Below are 18,293 nucleotides of genomic sequence, written 5' to 3'. Positions count from 1 at the left end.
ACAACAATAAATAATAATTTAGCAAGAAAATTTTCGTTATTATAATCAGACTCACTCTGAATGTTAAAACAGATCTAAAGATCTACAATACAAGTAAGTATATGGATTAAAAAAGGCTCAATTTCTGATTTTTGGCGCTTAGATTTTCAAATATTATCATGAGTAATCAATCGACAGATTCAGTTTACATTAGTAAAAAAGTTACAATTAAATTGAAAGCATAATAATTTAATGACGATAGTTTCTTATAAAAATAACAAAAACAATACAAAACCAAATACAAAAGACTTTTGGATTATATTGAAATGTATCATGGCATGAAAAAATATACTCATTATGAGTGCCTTTCTTGTGAAATTAATCAAATCAATCAACTAATATTCACATTGGAATCAGTTAGATTAGCTGCATTGCGGATTAACTGTGTAAATTTCCTAGAAAAGCTGGAAATGGGGCAAATTGATCATTCAGTGGTAACCAAATTTGTCATGGTATTGATCATCCCACTGCTTCATATTATTGACATCCTTGTGCTTGCTGTACTATCTTTATCAAAAAATACAGAATCTTTTGCTCTTCGTTCTTTATCTTCACTTCGTAATCCTTTATCAATATGTTTACCAGCCCATGAATCTGTTTCTGCATGTGAATTTTTCTTTCCTCCACCATAAGCTTCTTTTCCTTCATTAGACTTTAATTCAGAATTGTATTCTTGATTGAATAATCCTTTCGAATGGTTCTGATCGTTATGACCAGCATTTTCCCAACCATGGCCTGAACCACGCTCCTTTTCCCAGGACCACTTCTTTTCGTACATTCGTCCCTTGTTTTTATTATACTCTTCAACCAGCTTTTCATTTTCATGTTCACCAGATTCCGATCCTTTTTTCCACTTCTCCTTGAAATCTCGGTTATCATGAACTAATGATTTCCTGGTAAATGATGATAAAAAAGTAAGATATTTGTGAGTTTGAAAATTGAGTATCTTGGGTTTGAGTTATCAAGTTTCATATAAACTATGAAAGCTTTGGTTAACTCTTGATATCATCTTGCCAATCAATAATCCATCAAATTATCATGTATTACTTTGCATCCATGGATTGGCAATCAAACCAACAGGAAGTGTGGACTTGAAAATTTCATTTCAATTTGTCATTGTAAAGCTGATCAACTTGACGGGTTAAATTAAGAATACTTGATTGATGGTTGAAAAACTGAAAGGTAAACTCATTGTTTGAATTAATAAACCTAATAAAAAAACATTCAATGCAAGCTCAACATTATTCAAAATAGGCTGCGTCAATGAATCACGTTGAAAAACATTCTGAATGGCTGTCAATGTTGTTGTTCATTGGAAATACTATCAATACGATAAACTATGAACATGTAAACATGAGTGAATAAAAACACTGAGACATTGAAATCTAGATGAGAAGGAAACTTTCATGAGAAAGGGATTCAATTAATGATTGAGAGTTACAAAGTAAAACCTCAAAGCTTTCAACAAGCTGATATCGGGTAATAAAAGAGCAATAATGAACTATAATTGTTAAATTGCTGATCACTGATTAGATACTCACTTATGTGAACCATTCTGGTAAGAACTTTGACCTTTGTTACTTCGTTCTTTATCTGATTCCTCTTCTCCTCCATGTTTAAACCATTTAGAGTCATCATCTTGTTTCCATCCAAACGATTGTTGTTTACCTTTTGCAGATTTGCCTGAAGCTTGTTCAGAAGATGATTTCAGGGATTCAGTGAAAACAGGGCGACTCATTAGATAAGGGAAAACATTGGAACCTTCCGATTGATGTGGTGTCACTCCATCGACAACAGGTGAGGGATGACCAAGAGGAAAAGGTTGTATTTCACTTTGTGCCAAATCAGCTGATAACGAGGATGATCCTTGTAACTGTGTTATACCGTTGGTTTCATTTAATCCGTTTGTTAAATTGAGAAGTACACTGAGAAAATGAATAATCGGGAAAACGGTCATTCCTAGAATTAAATTTCTTCGGTAAATTGCAAGAGTCTAAAGACGAATAAGTTGCAAGACAAAAACACTCAACACACCAACATGTAAACAGTTATTGCTTATGGTTAAACATTTTGAGTCAACTTTACTTTACCCTATTACTGTTCATGTAGCAGTTAAAGTGGGCTGGTTGAAACTCATTGATCCATCCAAATTGGTGCTAAACCACATTTTGGTGACACTTATTAAACATTAGTTGAACAGAAAAAACAATTTCAACAATTTCTCTGATTGCTGCTTTCTTTGATCCACAACAATTAACCTCATTAAGCCAAAAAGCCAGCCAAGAACTTGAGAATCAAAGTAAAATTGAAAGCAACCAGAAAGGTTATCATTTTTGTTGATAATTAATATTCAAAATTGTCTCATAAGTGTCACTTACAAAAGATTCATAATAATGGGTTAATCATTACCATTGAAATTACTCTGACCGAATCGGACAATCAGTCAAGTTGATCATGGTGACATACAAATGAGACAAATGCTCAATAACCAACCGGTATAATATTCAATTAAAAGTGCCACAATTCAGGCCAATATTAAGACCTAAACTATTGGAACCCTAAATTAATTAGCTCTGATGGAAATGTTGATAATCTTCTAATTGGGATGACTTTTTTTCACGGACTCAATAAAGGCTGTAATAGTCAAATTACGGGTTGACTTATCCACTTTATGATATGGGTCGGAATGTAATACATTTTTCCTCGTCATTTCCGTGAGCAATTAACTTAATTGTTAGCTGTAAGTGTTAACAGAATCAGTTAAACTGTTTGATTTGACTATTTGTTGACTGGTTAAAATTAAATAAAGCAACAAATTGGACTAAAGGCCAATAACTTGTTGACACTGTGCACAATCAATCTTTCAACAATTACCAACAGTCTACCAAATGTAATATTTAGTAAGTAATACATTCGATGATCACTATTAATCAAAATACAAATTGTGCTATCGTTAGATATTTATTCATTGTGTACCTTAATTGAAGGTGAATCTACAATCATGTTGAAGGATAAAATGGTTGATAACAATTTTTACAGACTTTATTTTGGAGCAACTTAATGTTTCAGATATTCACTCATTACTCGTTACTATTAGACATACTGATTAGGATTGGTTAACTTGATAAATACTCCAATATTGATTGTGTTTACAGGCTTAAGCTATAAATTATTTCCAATAAATGATAGTGAAAATCATAATAAATCACCAGGGAAAATTACCTTGAAAATCTTGACTCATTTAGTGTTAATTTCTCGATCAAATGAAATCCTCTCGTTATCGATATTGGTTAGGAAAATTGTGATTAAACTACAAGATTGTTACACCTAAAATTACTGAGAAGTACCGATTGCTATTGATTGATGTCAACTTGACACAAAACACCCAGAAGTAGCAAAAGGCAAAATATACTTCAATTTTTGCCTCTATTTGTCTATCATTGGGTTAATCTGGTTGCAGCAATAGGAGTTTCATTGCACAAAACTGGTGACCCAGAAATGAATCGACATTCATGAACCAAGTATCAACTCTTAACCGAAGGTCAGAGCTTTTGCGTTTCTTTATCAATTAATCAGAGTCTGGTTAAATTGAGATGGATCTAGAAGAAACTATATTGCTGTATTTACTTTGTATTGGGATAAACAAAAGGAAAGGTTGACGCAAAAGTTTAAAAATTAACAAAGGAGTGGCAAAAACAGAAAGAGATGTGAGATAATAATAAACTATTCTGTTTTGATGTAAATCATTATTGTGATAACATTGAAAGGGAAACTTCTAATAGATGGTTGATTAGTTTTGTATTAATAATTTCACCTTTTTACACATCAATTTTATCAACATTTAATCATTTCAATAAATCTCTCCTTCAATCTTACAATCTTACATTGGTTTTGATTTGTGCATAAAACGTCATACAATCTCACTTTCACAATAAAACCACCTTTTGATTTTTTTGTTTTCATTCATTTCCATTCGTTCCTCTGTTTGCAACATTTGTCTCTGGATTTTTTGCGACATTAACTTAAACCATGTCAGAATTTTATTATAATCGTAAGTTTATCAACAACTCTTGTATCCTCTTATCACAATTCTTAATTCATGTGTTTGTTTTATAAAATTATACAGGACACCAAGGACCTAAAGCTCATTGGATTGATGCTGAAGGAGGTTTCGTGCCATATGGAGAAGCTGTAGTTGGTGGAATGGACATCAGTGGGGAAACCCTTTACGTTGGTCGAGCTCTTCAGGATGGTGAATGTATTCCTGGTAAAATTGTTCCTTCACATGGTGTATGTTATGTTGCCTATGCTGGTCGAGAACACCCTCATCGAGTCTACCAAGTTCTTCGTGGTCACGGTCTTGAATTTTGCTGGGTACCATCTTCCGAAGGTATGACTCCAACTGGTGCTATTGAAGGAGGTAAAACTAGTGACGGAGAAAGTCTCTTCATTGGCCGCACCTTCCATCAAGGATCTCATGTTATCGGTAAAATTCATCCTAGTCATGGTCGATTGTACATTCCATTTGGAGGTGATGAGCATTCCTTCTCTGACTATGAAGTTCTCTGTATGAAGACAGTTTCTTTGTAAGCCTACCAAAACAGCCAGCTAGTGATCAAAGTTTCTGGAAAGCTGCTAAATAGCGATTGTGCCACTTTTGCGTATTTCTTCTCAATAAGAGCTCAAATGAAACATGAAGCAAAATTGAATTACTTTTTGTAAATCTTTATATCCACTAAGTTGATGAATAAAGATTAATTTATAATTTACAGAAATTTCAACTCTATTTCGTGAAGGTTTTTTGTCATCAAAAAGTCTATCTGATAGGATAGGATGGACCATGATAAATGACAGTTTGAATAAATTGAAACTGATTTTATAATCTTTTGCTCAGCTCAAGTGGTTACTGAATTGTAATACTGAGCGTAACTAAAGCATAATCTGTATACAAGCGTGTCTAGTTTTTTGTTGATACCAGTTGAAGTGAAACTTAATTGTTAAGATTCTCTAATTAATTATCAAAATACAATTGATTTAATTGAGTGTCATTACTAATAAAAGCCGATTATGTTTTCGTTTTAACCTTGTGCTGGATTTGGTTTTTATTTCTTCATTTCTTCATGTTTTTAATTGATTATTATTACTTTATTTTTGGCAGGGAAAAATCGATGAAAAGGACAAAAGTGAAATCATTTGAATTATGAGCATTATCATGCTTTAAGCATTCAATGAATATTTGAATCATTTTATGAAGAAGTATATTTTTGAAAATCAAAAACCAAATTTATTTTTGATAACTCTAGTAGTTCAACAAACTATTTGTATCTATTAACAGAAAGTTATTATTTTATGCAACCGGCCACTTCCATTGATTTTCTGGTGCTCCTTTGACTAAAGGTTCCCAAACCTTGTATTTTGCCATCGCTCTAGCACACTTCAACTCGTCCTCTGCATGCCAAATTAGTTCTTCGACTTGATATTTGTATTTTCGTTCCATTCTAGTTACATCAGCATCCTCTTCCAAATATGCTAATCGTTCAGTTAACAATTTTTCAGTATGCCTTCTATAGTTGGATTCCTTTGGCATTGATTGTAAAACATTCAAAGTTCTTCTGTAAATCATCGACAAAGCCTAAAAGCAAACAAATTTCAATTTTGCATTAAATTTAAAAACATTTTTAACGAAGTAAAATCATGAATGATACTCTACTAAAAAATTAGGCTACATTACTGTTAGGCAAAACAATGAGACTTACCTCACGAGGCTTATCGGCCAAAGCTAATCCAGCTAACTTTGTTGTTGTCTGTTGAAGGAAATAAAAATGCTCAATATCAACGTGCATTAAACTTAATTAATTGACTTACCTTTAAAACTCCAGACATTTTAATTGATTTGAATTAAATAAACAATGTCCTTCAGAATAACAACAAAATCTTGGTGAAAACCTGTATCCAAAACAAATATCAGATACAAGATCCAAATATCAATATCAATACCTGTTTCTCGGTAAAAATCATCATTTAAATTTACAATTTGCACAATTTGTAATTAATTTATGATTAAATTCAATAATTACCGATAAAAGTAGAATTTATTGAAGAAATAATTCGCTTTGATGTAAAATAAATAAGTTGGAAATTAATTGCTTAAGCTCTTTTGTTACAAGTAAGTTTTAAGAGATTTATCTACATGTACGATGATTGATCGAGTTTTGTTTATTGTATACAAACTATCAAAATCTTGAAGAAATTCCAGTGAAATTGATCTATCTGATCATTTGTAAATCGTCACTTTCAGATTCTGAAATCTCAACTTGGTTGAGAAAGGTTATTAAAGGTTATAATCAATTAAATATCTCTTTCCGACAAAGTTAAATGATTTTTCACTTCACGCGTTCACAATCGTAAGTTATCAACTTCATTTATGTCGAAAAATTTTTGCTGGGACTATGAAATGGACCAAAGATAACCTTTACACGATAATTTTAAATTAACCCGAACATTTGAATCAATTGATGGAAGAGTATTAGAAGTAGAACCACCTTAAAATTTTATAACTTAATAGATCGTTAAATTGATCTAATATTTAAAAAATATTTACAATGTATGTTATTTATAATCCATGTCAATGTATTATCGTATCAGTTGATGATACATCTGTTAATTTTCCAAATTCATTGAAACTTTCCAGCTTTTCTGAATTACACGACTGATTATCTTCATGAAGATTACGACTTTAACAGGCTCATCGATACGATAATACAATATTGTGTATGATTAAGTTAAAGAATAGATTTTACATTTCAGCCTTTCCCATAATTTACTACCAAGATTATTCCACTACAACGTTTTCATCCGCATTCTCCTCTTTCTTTGAATTTGCTACTGATTTGCCTTCTCCATAACAATGTTTTGCTCTTGGATCTCGATAAGAATTTTCATGTTGAACAGATTGTGAAGAGGTCCTGCATTTGGTAAGGCAAAATTCAAAGTGATCAGTAATGGAAGCAAAAAGAACTCCAACACTTGGACTTCCACCATTCGCAATTATCTTTTGAAGAAGAGGTTTCTTATCTGGTTCCATACAGCAAGAAATGCAGTATTCAAAAATTGCACAGCAGCCACTGGAATTACAGGTTTCACAAGAATAACGTTTAGTTGTTGGATTTGATGTTGGACAGCATCCACCAGACGTTAAATCATGCCGAGCACAAATATATCCTTTATCATCGGCAATCAAAACTTTACCTTGCACTGAATTACGACACGTTTCAGTTTTCTTAACATTAAGATTGGTCGATTCAGTCATTTGAGATTCGTCTGAAAAAAATCAATGATTTAAAATCATATTTAAATACAATGTGACTTAAAGTCAAAATACTCACCCCTGTGAATATCAATTTCATTTATAAAATTAATATTAGGAGCCGATTGCGTCCCCGATCCGTCATTTATTTCAACTTTGTACATATTTCTCCGAAAAGATATTAAGCGTGACTTGACTCTGTCAATATCCACCAACGCATCGTCCGAGTCTTCATCGAAGTGCATTCGATTAACAGGTTTCCGCAAAAGCATAACCATAGAATAAGTAAATGATGATAAAAGTATAAAAAAGAGGACACTTTTTCTTCTTAATAGCCTCAACATTGGTTTGATCATGCCAGGGATGCCAAATAATAAAATAATTGATCAATTCATCCAATTCAATTGATCAAGTTGACCAAATAGATTTGAACAAGTCCATAAATTTACACATTTCTTCATAGATTTGGTTTTAACTGTATTTCAAGATGTTGATAATGATGAGATTTATGATGATGAATCCAATAGCTTTCATGAAATTGATAAGTAGCAGGAAGCCTAGCGAAAAAGACAAGTTAACTGTATAATTTTGATAAGAAAATAATGATCTTAACTTGATCACTTAAATAATTAATCATAAGGATCAATAATAAAAACAATACAAACCAGTAAGCAGCAAAATGGAAGCCGTATGTTGTTGATCTAAGATTTAGGAGTCAAAAATATGGATAAATAATAACTTGATGCGTTGAGGAGTTCTCTAAAAGACATGATAAAACTTTGGAAACAAAGATAATTTCAAACAAATACAGGCAATTTAAATTTTCATTCACCAATCAATTAGGAATAAATCCTATTAATCAGCTGAGCTTACATGCCTTTGCTTGTTTTTTGGTCGCCTTTTATTTAACCGCGCTTTTCAAACATTCTAACAAATTGGAAGTAAAATTGTGAACTTTATTGTAATAATTATTGTTTATTTGTTTTAATTTTTGTATTTTTCAATTTAAGTGAATTATTTTCGATAATATGCTTCAAAAATTTGAGAATATCCTTCAATTTTGCATTATTTTCCTAATTTTGAAATTCAGAAAATCATGACTTTCAGATTTTTCAAAGCTAAACCGTTTCAAAAACTATAATTAAATAAATCAATGGTATCGTGAACCTGCAAATGATTCAATTCCTTATATTTCTGCAGTTTGAATCATTAAATGTAATCATTAATCGTAATGAAATGTTTAAAACTTTCCCTGATTATAACCACCATTCAAATGTGCCGCTCTGAATTCATTCTTCATTTTGAGTTTCTTTGTCTATGTTTTGTCCGTTGTTGAATTAAACTTGCTCTATCAACTTATCATGATTATTCAATGTGTCTAATCTTATGAATATTTTCTTTGCTATTTTATTTAATCGAAGTTTTGAACTGTCAATTTTTAAATGTTTTTAAAATCAACAAACCTTATAATTTTATTAAGTATCATCTTCGTCACTGCAATGGCTGATGAAGTAAATGACGATGCTCATCAAAAAAATTCAGGGGCCAACACATCTGTTGCTGATAACAAAATAAATCGCTTGTTTGGTTTAACAGTACCATTTGACGTGCTTTCTGTATTACTCGGTTTCATTGTGATTTCTGGTGGCTTAGTTGGATATTTGAAAGCCGGATCAATACCATCCCTTGTCGCTGGACTTGTGTTCGGAATACTCATCTTTATTGGTTCCTACTTTTCTTCTCGTGATGCAACTAATGTTTACCCACTTCTCGGTAAGAATTCAAAAAAATGGGTAAATTTATGAAACTTACTCTTGTTTGTGATGAAAATTTTTTTAAGTTCCTGCTAATAATTGTTTGATCACTTACAAGATTACAGTTTGTAAATTCTTTCTATTTTCTCAAAAAAAAATCAAACAAACTATAATTTTGATCACTAATAATAATGACTAAAATTTTCATTTTTTATTTTCAGTTACTTGTGTAATTCTATTTGGATTGATGGCCTGGAGATTCTTGAAAAGCTACAAATTCATGCCTGCTGGTTTAGTTGCTTCATTATCTGGAATCATGATTCTCCGCTACATATATATTTTAGTGTTAAATCGTTCAACATGATACTTTCTCCGGTAAAATAATTAAGTTAAAGTTCAAATCTCTATGGAATGATTAAGAGCAATACAGAACAAACAGTTTACTTTATCGATATTCTTAGAAATGGTTTTCTCAGTTCCTTAAAAAGTTAACTTCATTATGACAAACTTGTATTTTATTTCATCTCATTCATATGGTATTTAGAATGAATATTTACATCTTTACTTTATCTCTCAAATTTTAAAAATTTGGTTTGGTTAATATGGCTTCAATGGCGATTCATTAATTTGAAGATGTGACTATTATTACATCTAATTTCATTAAGAAACAGCCTTACTATTTTTCAATTTCCTGGAAATGAATTTATCATTGTTTTAATACCAATCTTCTTTTCATGTTTATCAAATTACTGACACCAATTATTGCTCTAAATTTTGAAAATTTCACCTTAACAAAATCCATTTCAATTTTGAATCTCATTTATAAATATATGCTAACAACAAAGTTTGTAATAATTATTTGTATGAGGTTTGTTTAAGTCATTAAATTGTCTGTTTGTATAATATTTTTCACTCGTATCTCAATTCACAAAAAACTGTTGCGTGAAACATTCTCCACACTATACAGACTCAGCCGAATCTAAACAAATTAAGCTGATTTGCTTGACCTTTCCTATTAGATTCAAGGTTACTGTTATAAATATTAAAAGCAGTTTATTAATTTAATATTTACTACGAATCATATCAAGTGTGACTGCGCTAATATTCGTACAGTTGCCAATGCATTGTTTTGTTAACAGTCAAAATGCAATTAGTATTCATTCCCTGTAAATTTGTGTTACACAATTTGGTTAACAAACTTGTTTGTTATTCGGTTTCATATGTTTGTTGTCAATTTTATTAGAGGAGTTTTTATGTAAAAATCTATCTTTTCTTTGATGTTTGTTCATTTAAATGGATAACCATGAATCACTTGGTTAATTTAAATTTTCCTTCAGCTTTTGACAAATCAAAAGCTGATCCACCGAGTTTGGTTGCAGCTCCAGAGGAAGAAGACTCGGACAATGATGAACCTCTTTTAAGTGGTTCAGGTGAGGTGTCTAAAGAATGTAGTGAAGTTGAATTGCAAGGATGGGCCGATGTTCTTGCCAAATGGAGAAAAGATCTTAATCAACGACCCAAAGGCCTAGCAGAATTGGTTAAAAGAGGTGTACCAGAAGCCTTAAGAGGTGAAGTGTGGCAATTGTTAGCTTGTTGTCAAGATGACTTAGCTCTTATGGAAGAGTATAGAGTTTTAATCACAAAGGAAACTCCATTTGAACTTTTTATCCGTAAAGATACTAACAGAACATTCCCCGCCAATGAGTATTTCAAGGAATCTGGTTCATCTGGACAAGATTCACTATATCGGTTGTGTAAAGCATATTCAATTTATGATCAAGAGATTGGTTATTGTCAAGGATTAACTTTCATAACGGCAGCTTTGCTTCTTCATATGCCAGAGGAACAAGCATTCTGTCTTCTGGTCAGAATAATGCATCAATATCGTGTGCGAAATCTATTCCGTTCCGGTTTTGAGGAGTTACAACTTCAATTTTATCAACTAGAGAGAATAATGGAAGATTTGATTCCTGATTTACACCAACATTTCGTTGCATCTGGTATTGAAGCTCACATGTACGCCTCCCAATGGTTTTTAACGCTATTCAGTGCTAAATTTCCTCTCCATGTTGTTTTTTACATACTAGACTTGTTTTTACTCCAAGGAATTGAAACAATCTTCCAAGTTGCCATAGCTCTTCTCCAATTATCTCGCAAAGAACTTCTTGAACTCGATTTTGAAGGAGTTCTCAAGCACTTCCGTGTACATTTACCTAAAAGATATAGAGTTGAAGAAAACGCTCGTATCCTTTTACAAACAGCTGTTAATGTTAAAATCAAAAAGTTGGCTAAATATGAAAAAGAGTATCATGCAACAAGAGCTGATCGGATGGATCCGGTAGAAAGATTAAAACAGGAGAACAAAAAACTGTTAGAAAGTAACTTGAGATTGGAACAAGAAAATGACGATCTATCACATGATTTGGTTAATAGTAAATTACAATTGGGCAAGCAACTGGAAATAGCCGAAGACAAAGCCGATTGCTTACATAAAGAACTCATCGTAACTAAACAATTGTTAATCGATGTCGTAGACGAGAAGAAAAGATTAGAAGATGAAATCAAGCAAGTTAAAGAAGTTTTCAGAAAAGCAACAGCCAAAACTGATATTGATATCAAACGAGATGCCAAAATTATCGAGCAGTACAAAGAAATATGTTCCAAACTAAGTGAAAGATTAGAACAAGAACAGAATACGTTAACCGAGAAGCTCAATAGCTTGCAATTAGCTTGCAAAGATTGTGAAAAATGTTGTAAAATCATTAAAAAATGTCTTTCAGGTGAGAAAGACCAAGTTTCAGACCAAGATGCAGATAGTACAGAAGCAAACAGTGGAAACGCGGAGGAGTTTACTCACCCATTGGCACCTTTACCGACACCTTCAGGACAGGATACAACGTCTATGGAGTCTAAAGTGAGGGAATTGGAATTGGAATTGGCACAAACAAAGTTAGCTCTGGTTGAAACTAAATGTCAAAATCAAGAACTCATCCATCAATTGGCTGCTGCTCAAACGGAAGCTCAACAAGCAAAAAATTTCTGGTTCAATAAAACAATATCTTCTATTCGTGAAGTTGCCAAAAAAGATTACAAAGATAAAAGCAAATACAATAGCTCAGTTCCTCGTAAAGGGAGTCGAGAATTTCCGTCCTAAGCTAATGTTGAACAAATTCATAATTATCGAGGGATAACTCGTATTCAATACTAAGCTAGATTTACATAATTTGAAAACTAACACACAATTTTTTTAACGTTATCTTAATCATTGAAGGCCATAAATTATTTCTTAATTATTTTTTAAATCATGGTGACATCACAAATGACAAATTTATATCAATTAACTTGTGCAATATCATTGGTGACATGACATAGTGGAACAATTTTGGAGTTAAATCAGTTGAACAAAATTTTAACGGCCAATAAGCTAAGATTGTAAATTAACTGTGACATATATTTTATTGAATTCGTTATATTCTCAACTGATTCATCAAATCAATTGTTGAATGATTTTATTATCTTTCTAAAACATGTTTCGATTGATGAATGATAATTCTATTAATTTCCCGTTTCTCCTCATCTCGTCTTTCTCTTAATAACAAATGTTAAATTGATATGAACGCTGAAAATTTTCAATAAAATTGATCATTAATGGTCAACACTAATCCAATAGCTTGATTTTTTTGGTTTTGAAAACAACAAGTGACTGCGAGTGATTAAGACTGATTTCATGTGAATTTTATTTTCACAATCAATTCTCTTTGAAATACCGTAAAATTCATGATAAAGTATCAACCTTTTTACACGCCATTCAATTTATTTACCTCAATCTGATCAATATTTTGAGAAATCTCAAACAATCGAAGATAATGGCTGATTGTTTTTGTATTGAAAGGATTTCAATTCACTGAATGGCTTCAAAATAATAAGAAATGGAAAGAATGATGTAGAATATGAATTTTAATATGCTGGACGTTGTCCGAATTCAAAGTTGTCTATCAAGATGAAGAAAAATTGAATGATCATTAACTTTGATCAACTTTTTAATCACCATTTTAAGCTTTGGTTTCATTTTATTTCAACTCGATTTTTTCACTCCATACATGGATTTTTTCAATTTGAGAAAAGATAAGATTTCATTTCTTGGTTTTTTTTCATAATAAGATGATAATGATATTAATAATTTTTAATTGTTTCCTTCAATTTTTAATGCATAAAATAGCTCATAATCATAAATTTGTATTAAATCAAAGCAACCCATAAATAACAAAGATTGAAACTTTTGATTCAGAGTTTCAACTTGATGATAAAATAATTTAGCCATGAAAGATAGACTTTTGATAAAATATGTTTCTAATAAACAAATTCGGAATCATGTTTCATATGAACCAATTGTAAAAATTGATAGTGTATCATACAAAGCTAAGGAAAAACTCCCATTATTTTGCTTACAAAGTTAATAATCTTGTTTTGCTGTCTTTCACCCAATCTTGCTTTTTGTTTCTTCCTATTGAAGGTTTACATTGTTCCGTATTTCTGATTTCTTGATACAATTGTATTCATTCTTGTACTTTGATATCTTCATAAATTTTAGAACATTTAAAACGAAATTTCGATCTAACACCAACTTTTATAATGATCTTAACATTGATGACCGGCATAAGTTAACGATAGACAGTTTTGAATGATCAAGAAGAAGGGTCACCAAAAGCTTCACTACCCAATGAGCTTTGAAACAAATTGGAATCAATTTTAAAATACATCGATTTTGGTATCTATGGAACCTGAGCTGAACTTCATCTATGAAATCGTTTAAAAGCCTTTGTGAGTCACCAGTCAAGCTACTTACTGGTCTTCTTATCACTTGTAGTCTGTTATCAATATGACAAAAATTATTTTGCTGCAGCCTTTATCTCGGAATCAACAGATGTCTATCAACTCAAAGGTTTATCCACCATAAACGGGTGGCATCGCTCATTTATCCATATAAATTTAAATATTGACCAAAGTTATCGATAGAAAGAGGCAGAATCATGAACTATCTCAAATATGTTTATGTTTTGATGTTATACACATTAAGGATAAAATAAAATTTGATAATAACGGTGGTCATTATTGATTGATTCATTCTTGTAATTATAATTATAATGGTTGTAAAGAAATTTGTATTTTTTGTTGTATCAGTTAGTTTTTGTGATTATGGGCTTTTTAAATTAAGTTGCTTATTAAAATTCAGCATTTAATAATAAAGATAGTCTTGAGAAATTTTAATCTGTTGTACACCGGGCTAGAAGTTCCTTTCTCAGGACGGAAATTCGCGACTACCTTGCCGTGAAACTGATCCAATATCTTTGCCTCGTTCTTTATCTTTGAACTCTTTCTTGGTTACTTCACGAATTGACGAGAGTGTTTTATTAAACCACGAATTTTTCGCTTGCTGAGTTTCAGCTTGGGCATTTGTCAATTGATGAATAAGCTCTTGATTTTGGCATTCAGCTTCAACCAAAGCTAATTTAGTTTGCGCTAGTTCCAATTCAAGTTCTCTTAGTTTCGACTCCATCGACGCATCACTTTGCGATGATGAGGGGGCAAGTGGATGAGATGTTCCATCAAAAGCTTCACCATTCTCCATATTTTGCTGACGAACTTTATCTTGACCTTCTTTCTCTCCAGAAATAAATTTACTGATGGTTGAACTACAGGTTTCACATGGTTTACACAATACAGCCAACGAATCGAGCTTTTCGTTCAGACTGCTCTGTTCTTGTTCAAGTCTTTCACTTAATTTTGAACATATCTCCTTGTATTGTCCGATTATCTTGGCATCTCTTTTAATATCAACATCAGTTTTGGCTGTTGCTCTTCTGAACACTTCTTTTACTTGACTTATCTCTTCCTCCAATCTTTTCTTTTCTTCTTCGGTGTCAACTAACAATTTTTTAGTGGCTAATAGCTCTTTCTGTAGAGAGTCAACTTTATCCTCGGAAACGTCTAATTGTCTTCGTAAATGAATTTTACTATTTACTAGGTCATGGGCTAAGTCATCGTTTTCCTGCTCCAATCTCATGTTACTTTCTAACAGCTTTTTATTTTCCTTTTTCAATCTTTCAACTGGATCGACACGATTTGCTTTAGTCGCTTGGTAATCTTTTTCGTATTTAGCCAACTTTTTGATTTTAACATTAACAGCTGTTTGTAAAAGGATACGAGCGTTTTCTTCAACTCTATATCTTTTAGGTAAATGCACACGAAAGTGTTTAAGTACTCCTTCAAAATCGAGTAAAAGAAGCTCTTTTCGGGATAATAGTAGAAGGGCAATGGCAACTTGAAAAATGGTCTCCATTCCTTGGAGTAAAAATAAGTCAAGTATATAAAATACAACATGAAGAGGAAATTTAGCACTGAAAAGCGTTAAAAACCATTGGGAGGCGTACATGTGAGCTTCAATACCAGATGCAACGAAATGTTGATGTAGATCAGGAATCAAGTCTTCCATTATTCTCTCTAGTTGATAAAATCGTAGCTGTAACTCCTCAAAACCAGAACGGAATAAATTACGAACACCATATTGGTTCATGATTTTGACCAGAAGACAGAATGCTTGTTCCTCTGGCATATGAAGAAGCAAAGCTGCCGTCATGAAGGTTAATCCTTGACAATAACCAATCTCTTGATCATAAATAGAATATGCTTTACACAACCGATATAGTGAATCTTGTCCAGATGAACCAGATTCCTTGAAATACTCATTGGCGGGGAATGTTCTGTTAGTATCTTTACGGATAAAAAGTTCAAATGGAGTTTCCTTTGTGATTAAAACTCTATACTCTTCCATAAGAGCTAAGTCATCTTGACAACAAGCTAATAATTGCCACACTTCACCTCTTAAGGCTTCTGGAACACCTCTTTTAACCAATTCTGCTAGGCCTTTGGGTCGTTGATTAAGATCTTTTCTCCATTTGGCAAGAACATCGGCCCATCCTTGCAATTCAACTTCACTACATTCTTTAGACACCTCACCTGAACCACTTAAAAGAGGTTCATCATTGTCCGAGTCTTCTTCCTCTGGAGCTGCAACCAAACTCGGTGGATCAGCTTTTGACTTGTCAAAAGCTGAAGGAAAATTTAAATTAACCAAGTGATTCATGGTTATCCATCTAAATGAACAAACATTAAGAACAATGCTAGTTTCTTACAGAAACACTTATAATCACAATCAGTCATTTCCATCTGAGAATAAGTGTGTAAAACTAATAAACAACTGTTTTTGAGCTTGACAAATATCAGATCTAAGATTCAATGCATAGGCAATATCAGATACCAATACCAATCCACTCAAAGAGTAAAGAAGAGTTTACATCTTTATTTAAGGTTAAATCATCCACTGGGTCAACTATAATTATCGTCATGTTGAAATTATTTATGTTGATTGGATCCGCAATGAATACAATGGTAAAGCTGAAGTAATAATTGTTTCCATTTTATTTGCTCCCATCTTTTTTACCGGTCTTTTGGGCAACCTTTGGTTAATTGTTCACCAAGCTCAACATCATTTATAACACCAACACTTGCCTCTTCAATGTGTATTTTATCGGACACTCTACGAGACATTTCAGTCTCTGTTTCTTCCTTAACTCTGATTGCCGTCTCTCTTGATCGCTACCTTGCCGTTTTATCAGCTGTTGCCTGGGTGCAGAAACAAGTTGACCGTAAACATCGTAACCTAGCACTGGCAACAATCTATTTAATCTGGTTAATCTACACAATCTACACAATATATAAAGTCAATGTATCACATTTTTGTGTCAAGATTGTGGTCAAACTGAGCGGGTTTTAAGAAAAAAAAATTACACAGCATGAAAGCACGAAATCAGGGTGGAAAAAAAACACACCGCCCGCCGCTACTACCGATTGAATGATTTAGTGAGGACTTCGGACTGGTCAATCCAGACCATTGGGAAACTAGTGGTCGGATTGTGCTGGAAAGATGTTCAAACTTGATCATTTAGAGGAAGTAAAAGTCGTAACAAGGTTTCCGTAGGTGAACCTGCGGAAGGATCATTAACGTATTACCCTCGGTTTGGAGTCTTTTCGCAAATCCTATTTGCAAAGCAGTGAGCAAAAACATGGTTTAACAATTAGTTGTTAAGCTTGAAAATCAAAAGCTTTAAAACCAATAACCAAAATTTGATTTTTCAACCTTATTTTTTCAATTTTTTGACAATGAACACCATGATTATGATCATTATTACTCCTGAGCAAATTATAAGTTAATCAGTATGAACTGATACAACACATTGAGACTCAGAACGCTTCCAATAGATCACATCACTTTTTATTTCTGTTATTGAACAGAAATTCATTGAAAACAAGTAACTTGCCACCTCTTTGGGAATGTAAAACTTCCATCATGCTAAACAATAGATAAATGAATTGAATTCATATTTTTCCTGCTTATATATTTCAAATAATCAATGTGTTCGCAAGATGATTTCGGAAACAACAAAAGAATTTACTGAACCTTTCCCTGATTTTTGTTAATCCTAATCCTTTTTCCAAAATTAGCAAGTTACTGCGAATGGATTTGAAAGCTCTCAATTTGCGAAAAGACTCTACACCTTACCCTCTTATTATAAGAGAAATACAACCTTCAACAATCAAACACTCTGCATAGTGATATTGTAGATGCTAATATGGTGAATGCAATTGAATTGTATTTGCATTAGAGTCGCAATTGTGAATGTTTAATGCAAACATTTAGCCATTGCAACATGATTCTAACTTGCATTACATTCATTCATTCATACATCCATCATTCATTATCCAATGCAACAAAGGGTGAGGGTTATCTAACCATAGCCATAATTTCTTATTTCTTATTTTTTATTCAAAAGCATTGTGGAGGGAAATTTTATTTTTTATTTTAATGATTTGGTTGATTTGGTGGATGTGTTAGATTGGGTGGTGAACATTACCGTGAAAAGACCGTTAGCATGTGTGGTTAAAAAAAACTTGCGACCAGCCAATAATCTTCTTGTATCAATAATCAGTATCTAACTGATACAACAAAAAATACAAATTTCTTTACAGCCATTATAATTATACAGTAGAGTCTCCACTTAAGTTGTACCCACTTAGGTTGTATTTTTGTTAGGTTGCCACCTAGCGGGCTAATGTTTTTCACAAATTTATGAGAA

The 18,293-nt window shown here is 32.3% G+C and overlaps 5 protein-coding genes and 2 pseudogenes across 8 annotated transcripts; 3 read left to right on the top strand and 4 right to left on the bottom strand.

The window, feature by feature from the left end:
• Nucleotides 1-212: 212 nt before the first annotated feature.
• On the bottom strand, nucleotides 213-2,841 carry LOC107360137 (uncharacterized). The gene is made up of 2 exons (XM_015926762.3): nucleotides 1,581-2,841; nucleotides 213-932 (listed from the first exon to the last, which is right to left on the bottom strand). Exons 1-2 carry the CDS (start codon nucleotides 1,994-1,996, stop codon nucleotides 512-514), a joined length of 837 nt encoding a protein of 278 aa, XP_015782248.2. The 5' UTR covers nucleotides 1,997-2,841; the 3' UTR covers nucleotides 213-511.
• A 1,170-nt stretch (nucleotides 2,842-4,011) lies between these two features.
• Nucleotides 4,012-4,814, top strand: LOC107360041 (pfs47 receptor). The gene is made up of 2 exons (XM_015926661.3): nucleotides 4,012-4,090; nucleotides 4,166-4,814. The coding sequence occupies exons 1-2, from the start codon at nucleotides 4,069-4,071 to the stop codon at nucleotides 4,627-4,629; spliced, it is 486 nt and encodes a 161-aa protein (XP_015782147.1). The 5' UTR covers nucleotides 4,012-4,068; the 3' UTR covers nucleotides 4,630-4,814.
• A 486-nt stretch (nucleotides 4,815-5,300) lies between these two features.
• On the bottom strand, nucleotides 5,301-5,969 carry ND-13B (NADH dehydrogenase (ubiquinone) subunit ND-13B). Its single transcript, XM_015926662.3, has 3 exons — nucleotides 5,905-5,969; nucleotides 5,796-5,843; nucleotides 5,301-5,671 (listed from the first exon to the last, which is right to left on the bottom strand). Exons 1-3 carry the CDS (start codon nucleotides 5,920-5,922, stop codon nucleotides 5,387-5,389), a joined length of 351 nt encoding a protein of 116 aa, XP_015782148.1. The 5' UTR covers nucleotides 5,923-5,969; the 3' UTR covers nucleotides 5,301-5,386.
• A 596-nt stretch (nucleotides 5,970-6,565) lies between these two features.
• LOC107360114 (uncharacterized) lies at nucleotides 6,566-8,200 on the bottom strand. 2 transcript variants are annotated; one of them, XM_015926741.3, is made up of 3 exons: nucleotides 8,011-8,200; nucleotides 7,425-7,923; nucleotides 6,566-7,359 (listed from the first exon to the last, which is right to left on the bottom strand). In XM_015926741.3, the coding sequence occupies exons 2-3, from the start codon at nucleotides 7,699-7,701 to the stop codon at nucleotides 6,872-6,874; spliced, it is 765 nt and encodes a 254-aa protein (XP_015782227.2). In that variant the 5' UTR covers nucleotides 7,702-7,923; nucleotides 8,011-8,200; the 3' UTR covers nucleotides 6,566-6,871. The 2 variants fall into 2 exon arrangements, with proteins under 2 accessions (XP_015782227.2, XP_015782228.2); XM_015926742.3 differs by having other exon boundaries at nucleotides 7,425-7,902.
• Nucleotides 8,201-8,694: 494 nt separating this feature from the next.
• LOC107359427 (transmembrane protein 14C) lies at nucleotides 8,695-10,004 on the top strand. Its single transcript, XM_015925913.3, has 2 exons — nucleotides 8,695-9,118; nucleotides 9,321-10,004. Exons 1-2 carry the CDS (start codon nucleotides 8,788-8,790, stop codon nucleotides 9,461-9,463), a joined length of 474 nt encoding a protein of 157 aa, XP_015781399.1. The 5' UTR covers nucleotides 8,695-8,787; the 3' UTR covers nucleotides 9,464-10,004.
• A 271-nt stretch (nucleotides 10,005-10,275) lies between these two features.
• LOC107359525 (rab GTPase-activating protein 1 pseudogene) lies at nucleotides 10,276-12,761 on the top strand (annotated as a pseudogene). The gene has a single exon (XR_016199002.1). The product of XR_016199002.1 is annotated as a rab GTPase-activating protein 1 pseudogene (transcript).
• Nucleotides 12,762-14,132: 1,371 nt separating this feature from the next.
• Nucleotides 14,133-16,354, bottom strand: LOC107359526 (rab GTPase-activating protein 1 pseudogene; annotated as a pseudogene). The gene has a single exon (XR_001568113.3). The product of XR_001568113.3 is annotated as a rab GTPase-activating protein 1 pseudogene (transcript).
• Between the last annotated feature and the right edge of the window lie 1,939 nt (nucleotides 16,355-18,293).

Source organism: Tetranychus urticae, chromosome 2 (genome assembly GCF_039701765.1).
Source record: "Tetranychus urticae isolate SD_2017Ah chromosome 2, NJAU_TeUrti_SD_1.0, whole genome shotgun sequence".
NCBI classification, from domain to species: Eukaryota; Metazoa; Arthropoda; class Arachnida; order Trombidiformes; family Tetranychidae; genus Tetranychus; species Tetranychus urticae.
Note: the sequence above shows the minus strand (reverse complement) of the source record. Positions and strands in the feature narration are given on the sequence as shown.